Below are 8,110 nucleotides of genomic sequence, written 5' to 3' on the forward strand. Positions count from 1 at the left end.
AGGTTTAAGAAATATCTCATTAAGGTGCTCCAATCTTCTCCTCCAATGGTGTAGATGAAATCCTAGCTCTCCAAGCTTGTATGAAATGGCCAAAGATAATGTTTTACAAACCCTAAAAGAGTATTTATAACATTCAAAAGGGAACAAATGCGGACAAAATGCCTTGCGTGCACAACATGCTGCAAAGTCAAGTGCCACTCGCAATCTTTGCGTGCACAACATCGTTGCAGCAGTCTTTGTCTTTGTATGTTCTTAAGAAAAGTGCTTTGATCTATTTTTGATTTTTGCTCCAATTTCTCCGTTATGCTCTCGGGCATCTTATCCTACAAAACGACATAAATACACAAAAAGTGACAACAAAAGTGCTTGAAGAGTTACAAAAGCTTAAGAAATTAGCATCGAATATCCCGTAATTTCACAGCACATCAGTTACATAAACAGTTTAGTGAATTTCGTGATACATATGTAAAGTTAAGTGTTTGCTTTTTTAAGAAAAATATTTAGTTACTTTAGTACAATATACTGAAAATTTAGTGCATGATTAATTCTTATGCACTTATGGTCATTGTAAAAACTTTTTATACCATCATATATCATTTAAAAAGTGATCACTAGTAACTATTCATAATTAATGAAATTAATAATTTGAAAAATAAAATAAACTAATTTTCAAATTAAATTACACAAATGGTATAAAAAAATACAGTATGATTGGATATAAATTATATCCTAATAAAACCATGAGAGCCATTAGCCTATCATGTTAAGGAAAACGGGTGTGCTTAGCAATTTAATTACCTTAATTTAATTTAGTAGCACTTTAGTCCGTGTTTTTTTTTTTTTTTAAATTCTCTGTGACTCACATTTTTTTCCTAGAAACTGAAACCACTCATGAACTACTTTTCTTATTCTTCAAATGACAATTGCTTATAATAATTGGTTTTCTTTTTCTCTAATTCGGGTGAATCTTCCTTCTAGTCCTGTATTGTTTGAAAAGTATTTCGTCAATTCTTGAAATTGAACTAACATTTTATAATTAACACATTCGATACTAGAGGAGCATAATTAAGTATTAATCCCTCCTACCTAATTTATTTGATAGTTTTCGCTTTTCGAGATTCAAACTATCTGAATTTTGGTCAAGACTTTAAAAATATATTTTTGATCATGTTGACATGAAAAAAAGTTGCAATTTATAGTACCGTCGTATAGTTTTTGAATATATAAATTTTAATTTTAATAGATTCTAATCTAATTTAGCTTCAAAAATTAATTAAACATAAATTAGGATAGAGGGATAACTTTGAAGGAAGTCTTTGTTAATTACTATTATACTCGTTAATTTTGACACTCAAACACCTTACTGGACTTTGAACTGAATTGCAAAGAGAAAAAAAGGAAAAAGAGAGTTTTAACATTTTATAGTGATAGGGTAAATAAATTTTCACGCTATCAATTATTACTGTCACCTAAAGAATAATTATACAACTAATTAATTGTCCATAATAATTAGAATAGTCACATAGAGATTAAATAAGGAAACTAACTTGTTAAATTAATTTATACTAACAGTGTGAAGAAAATTCAGTCCGTGTATATAAATTAGGAAACATATTTATCATTAAGCAGTTACTAATAAGAAACGTAGCGTATTTCTTTCCTTTTTTGTTTTGGCATAACGAAACTCAGTCCAACTCGTTCTTGGAAAAGGAAAGAGGACACTCCAACTCAGTGTTGGAAAAGGAAAGAGGACGTTATTATATATAGTACTAGTAACACAATAATTCTTCTCACTTCTACTTCGAGTACAACAAGTATTATTAAAAGCTAAATCTCACACACCATTGGACTCGCTCAATATTCCCAGCACTATATAAGTCATAGAACATATATAGTGGCCTGCCAGCAATAAGACGACTACTTTAAGTTCTATAGCTTAACATCAAAAGCGACGAAGTTTGTAGCTAATTTTTATTTTTATTTTTTATAGTGTTCTCAGAAAAACTGACAAATTAAAGCGACTAGTATATCTAATACATCATGGCCATGATGACATTGAAGAGAAGAAGAGTAGAAGAAGAATCAGTAGAGAAATTCGCAATGGCAAATTGTGTGGATATCATGAAGAGGAACGAGTTGTTAGGAAGACCTAAACCCTTCGAGTGCAAGACATGCAAGAAAAAATTTGATTCATTTCAAGCACTTGGTGGGCATAGAACGAGCCACAAGAATACGATGAATAAGCTCATCACGAAGAATACTACTAACGACTTATTACCCGTTAAGCCCAAAATACACAAATGCTCCCTTTGTGGCGAAGAGTTCGCTCTAGGCCAAGCACTTGGTGGACACATGAGAAAACATCGCGATGAATTGAATCAACTCGAGCCAAAAACGAAGAAATTGAAGGAGAACTCGAAGAATGGTGAATTTGCTGAAGTTGTTCACAAGAAGCAAGATAATGATACTACTGAAAGAATTTTGTACATGGATTTAAATTTGACGCCGTATGAGAATGAATTGATGATGGGTATAATTCATGTTTAGTCTTGGTTGTAGTTTCTTCTTGAATGTTGTAGAAATGTAGTTAAGACATTTAGAGATTTTAGACTTTGTTGTTGTGGCTCGATGTACGTATACAAATCGAGCTGCTTAATTTATTTACTTTTCCAATGTACAAATTTTTGTGCAAATATTAGTGAAGCATTTTAGTTCCCGTTGTTGTCTTTTTCTTCTTTAAATTCCATATGACTCACCCATATTTTTTCCCTAAAAGGTGAAATGTCTGAGCTTCTTTTCTTATTCTTTAAACGACAATAGGTTATTATAATTGGCTTTCTTTTCTATAATTAGAGTGAACTTTCTAGTCCCATATTGTATTTGGGAAAAAATTAATTACTGTAACACCTTTTTTTCACAAAAGACTTAGTATTCATATCCGATTGAAAGTGACAAAGTTTCAAAAAGCGATTTTTCTAAAACGACACGGAGTGATTCTTTCTCATGCTCAAAACACTGCCCAATTTGTTCCATCAAAACTTTACTTTAATCCAAGATGGGCCATTAACATACAGTGAATTTTCTTACAACTTAATCCCTTTATGTTCATGAATAATAAATTAAGGGTAAAGTACGTACGTATATATATTAAGAGAAATATTTACGAAACGTGACGATAGTTTTTTATTTACAAAACATAACATTACAAATCCTATACAAAACATACTTTGAAAAAAACATTTTTTTTGAAATATTTTTTAAAAAATTATTTTTTATTTTAAAAAGCTATTTTTTACTTTTAAAAAAAAAATTATTTTTTTCGATCAAAAATTTATTTTTGAAAGTTGTATAAAATGTGCATATCTCGCTCAAGGCTTAAAAAGTTCGCTCAAAATTTAGTGTATGAAAACGGTATGAAAAATGTATCAAATGTGTATATCTTGTTCAAGGCTTAAAAATCGGCTAAAAATTGTGTGTATGAAAACGGTATGAAATTTGTATCTCGCTCAAGGCTTAGAATTTCGTTCACATTTTCGTGTATAAAGTTCATGTTAGATTTCTGTAAAATTGATACAACTACAACAACATTGTATACAACTTTCACACAACATGCACGACTTAAAATAATCGCTCAAATTTTTGTGTATGAAATGTGTATATCTTGCTCAAGGCTTAAAAAGTTCACTCAAATTTGGCGTATGAAAAACGTATGAAATGTGTATATCTTGATCAAGGCTTCAACATTATGCTTAAAAATTTATGTATGAGGATGGTAAATGTGTATATCTCGCTCAAGACTTAGAATTTCATTCACATTTTTCGTATATAAAGTTCATAATAGGTTTCTGAAAAATTAATACAACTACAACAACATTGTAGCAACTTTCATACAATATTTGAGGCTTAAAGTTTTTGCTCACAATTTTGTATATGAACTATACTAAAAATTTCGCTCACACATACACATTTCATACATTTTTCACATAACTTTTATACACAAAAATTTGAGGTAATTTTTTAATCCTTTGAGCAAAAAAAATAATTTTTTTTTAGTTTAAAATATATATTTCTTTTAAATAATTTTTTTTAAAAAAATAATTTTAATTTTTTAAAAAAATATACTATTTTAAAAAAAAAAGTATTTTATGAAAAAAAATAAAAAAATGAAAAATATATGAAAATCCTTCATGTTTCGTAAAATATTGTTATGTTTTGTAAATAAAGAAACTATCTATATATTTTGTAATAAAGAGCCTTAAGTAGGTACCCTATGTCATTTTCCCATAAATTAATGAATTCTCCAACCTAATTTTCGTTTAACAATTAAAAGCCCCAATCAATTTTAAATAACCACTAAACTCCGAGCAATAATTGGAGCAGTAATTCAACATTAGCACACAAATAACACACTTGAACAGATAGCATCAAACTTATAAGCAACTCATGCTATTTCAATTTCAACTGATAAAAGACTAATGTGTATCAGTGAGTTTATGTGACAAAATCAAAAGTGGTCCTTTTTGTTGTTTTAAACTTTAGTGGATAAAGACCCAAAAAGAAATGTGACTGTTCTGATTGGATAAGACAAAAAAGGGTGTCTTACAAGGTATCACCAATTCATTGGTTGGTCACTTCTTTTTTTCTTTTTTGGCTTTTGTAAATGGGTAAAATAAAATATCAAGATAAAAAAAATATATTAATTAACTATCTCTAAGCTAAGAAAAGTATAAGAAAAATTTACAATTTAATTCAAAAATATTAAGTTAACCTAATCTTTTTAACTCTGAATATTAATTAGATTGACTCTCGATAAATAAAAAGTATCACATAAAATTATACCGCGGGAATAACTTTAAGGGTCTGTTTGGAAAGCCACATGGTAATTGGAATTGGTGTAATTACTAGGGTAGTAACTACACAATCTAGTAATTACACGATATAATTATAACGACCTGTTTGTCTATCATAACGTATTTACATTGTAATTACAAGCGTGTTGTTTGGTTGCACAAGTGTAATTACACAGTTAGTTTAATTTAAAAATAAATTTAATTATCAAAAATTAATATTTGAGAAATACATGCCTTTTTAAATGATATTAAATTAGGTATTTAACAACACATCGTTTCTTGAAAATATAATCAAATTAATAATATTTAAATTTTAATTAATTATAAAAATTAAAACAGACGCTATTTTGTAAGAACATCATGGATTGGATGTTTGACAATAAATTAATATTTATAAAAATATGTCATAACATTATTCAAATAAATTTATCAACTATAAGTGAAAAATAAACAACATGCAGTGTGAAATAACAAGTCAATAGTACTAAAGCAAATAAAATAAAATATAAATATAATCTAAATTCAAAATCCACAATAAAAAGTTTAACATAATACTCTTATGTCAAATTCCAACATTACATAAGTAAGTTCAATGTAACTTAAGTAAATATAATTTAAAAGAAAGGGAAAATATAAGTCTATAATCTCATTCACAACGAAATTCTACTTTAACGTCACTAATTATATGTCAAGTTTGTTAATGACTCATTTTTTCTAATATTAAGAGTTGTAGTTTCAAAAATTAAAATAATAACACAGTTATGCTAAATGAATAAAATAAAAAAATCCAAGCTATTCATGGAACCGCAAGAAATGCAGGTTGAGAATGAGAAGAAAGGAAACGATATATATATATATATATATATATATATATATATATATATATATATATATATATATATATATATATATATATATATATATATATATATATATATATTAAAATAAATTAAAATAATAGAAATAAAAATAAATTAAAAAGAAAAGAAATTAAAATAAAACAAAAAAGAAAGAAACTAAATAGTAACTCTATAATTACAGGGTGTAATTATACCTAATTCTCAACCCCCTTTGAGAATTGGAGAGTGTAATTATACCTTCTCAATTCTTACCTAATAATTATTATTTGATTAAACAAACAAGTCAAACTGTGTAATTATACCCAATTCCAATTACCTAGGTGCCTTTCCAAACAGGCCCTAAAGAAAGTCTTTGTAAATTACTGTACCCCTTAATTTTTACACTCAAAACACCGTAAGTGGACTTTCGACTGAATTGCAAAGAGAAAAAAGAAAAGGAAAGAGGTTAATTTTTATACTGATCGTGTAAATAAATTTTTATTGTATAACATCACTCAAAAAATAATTATACAGGTAATTATCCAAATTAATTAGAATTAGTCACATAGAAATTAAATAAGCCAAATAACTTGTTAAATTAATCTATCTTAATAGTATAAAAGAAAATTCAGTCCGTGTATAGAAACTAAAATCTGAAAAGCAAAACAGTCTAAAACAAGGCCTAAGGCGAATTAGATATTTTATCGGATACTACTAAACAGTTATAGTGTGATCGTTTGGTACGTAGATAAAATTATACCAGGATTATAATCCTGAAATTAATTTATCCCATCTCGGAGATGGGATAGAATAATCCCAGGATTAATGGGATAAGATGAGATATCCCATCTTTTAGTTTGGGATGCACTTTATATTTTATTTGGTGCAAAGTATAAATTTATCCTGGGATAAATTTATACCTTCTATCAAACATGATATAAAATTAATTCCACAGTTAGTGCTGGGATATCCCATCTAATACCGTGTATCAAACGACCCTTTAAGATCCTACCAAAAAAGTTGGTACTACGAAACAGAGTATCTTATACACGTGTCAAATCAGCAATTTACTTGGATTCAGCTTTCACATTATCCTTTTAAATTTCTTTCCGTCTTTTTTTTTTTTTTTATTTTTTTTTTTTTTTTTATTTTTGGCATAACAAAACCTGGTCCAACTAGGAGAAGGAAAGAGTGACGATATATATAGACGCTATATATAGTAGTAACACAATAATATTTGTCTCACTTTACTTCGACTCACTTCAAGATTCCCAAACTATATATATTAGCCATAGCCAGTTCCCCTTCTTGCTCTATCGAATGCACTGAAAAAAAGATAGTTGTGAGGAATAAAGAGTATATTTTGTAGCATTTAATTTTATTCTTTCTAACTACTGATTCTATAAATTCTCAAATAGTTCCAACTGCTTTATAAAACACTGACAAATTAAAGTAACGAAAGTACATACATCTAGCACAGCCATGACATTGAAGAGATGTAGAGAAGAATTATTAGCAGTTTCAGTGGAGAAACTAGCAATGGCGAATTGTGCGGATATCATGAAGAAGAATGAATCATTAGGAAGACATAAACTCTTCGAGTGCAAGACATGCAAGAAAAAATTTGATTCGTTTCAAGCACTTGGCGGGCACAGAACAAGTCACAAGAATACAACAAATAAGCTCATGATGGCGAGTACTAATCTCACCGATGATTTATTACCTGTTAAGCCCAAAAAACACAAATGTTCCTTTTGTGGCGAAGAGTTCGCTTTGGGCCAAGCTTTGGGTGGACACATGAGAAAACATCGCAATGAGTTGAATCAACTTGAGCAAAAGAACAAGAAATCGAAGGAGAATCCAAAGAGAGGTGAATTTGCAGAATTTGTTCACAAGAAAAATGATTTGGGTGACGATGGAGAAACTTTGGTCTTGGATTTGAATTTGACGCCGTATGAAAATGAGTTAATGACTGGGATAATTCCTGTTTAGTCTTGTTTGTAATTACTTCTTGAATCTTGACCAACTTCTGCATCTACAGCTAGGGATTGTAGAAATCTAGTTAGATACTTTAGAGATTTTGGATTTTGTTGTTGTGGCTTGGTGTACGTATGCAAGAGGGGCATAATTTATTAATTTTTCCAATGTACTATATTTTTGTGCAAATATTAATTTATCTGCAAGTTTCTGTTTGTTATTCTTTTTCTTGGTTGATGTTAAGTTAATTGCCACTCCTATTAGTTCATGTTGATTTAGTATTAATGATTAAGATTGAGATGTTGATTTGATATTGATGATTAAGATTGATAGCTTAATTTTAGGAATATATTGTATTTATGTATTAATTATGTAATATTGTCTTTCCTTATTTAGTCTTAGAACTCATGCATAAGTACCCATTCTTATGGGTTGTATAATTAT

General features: G+C 28.6%; 2 protein-coding genes across 2 annotated transcripts; both read left to right on the forward strand.

Moving 5' to 3' along the window:
• The first annotated feature begins 2,040 nt into the window (after positions 1-2,040).
• LOC132062352 (zinc finger protein ZAT11-like) lies at positions 2,041-2,547 on the forward strand. The gene has a single exon (XM_059454936.1). The coding sequence runs from the start codon at positions 2,041-2,043 to the stop codon at positions 2,545-2,547; it is 507 nt and encodes a 168-aa protein (XP_059310919.1).
• Positions 2,548-7,171: 4,624 nt separating this feature from the next.
• On the forward strand, positions 7,172-7,681 carry LOC132062353 (zinc finger protein ZAT12-like). The gene has a single exon (XM_059454937.1). The coding sequence runs from the start codon at positions 7,172-7,174 to the stop codon at positions 7,679-7,681; it is 510 nt and encodes a 169-aa protein (XP_059310920.1).
• Positions 7,682-8,110: the final 429 nt, after the last annotated feature.

The sequence above is a fragment of the Lycium ferocissimum genome, chromosome 7 (genome assembly GCF_029784015.1).
Source record: "Lycium ferocissimum isolate CSIRO_LF1 chromosome 7, AGI_CSIRO_Lferr_CH_V1, whole genome shotgun sequence".
Classification (NCBI taxonomy): domain Eukaryota; kingdom Viridiplantae; phylum Streptophyta; class Magnoliopsida; order Solanales; family Solanaceae; genus Lycium; species Lycium ferocissimum.

Excerpts from the sequence above, each read along its gene's own strand:
- LOC132062353 (XM_059454937.1), top strand. The coding sequence starts at position 7,172 with ATGACATTGAAGAGATGTAGAGAAGAATTATTAGCAGTTTCAGTGGAG.
- LOC132062352 (XM_059454936.1), top strand. The coding sequence starts at position 2,041 with ATGGCCATGATGACATTGAAGAGAAGAAGAGTAGAAGAAGAATCAGTA.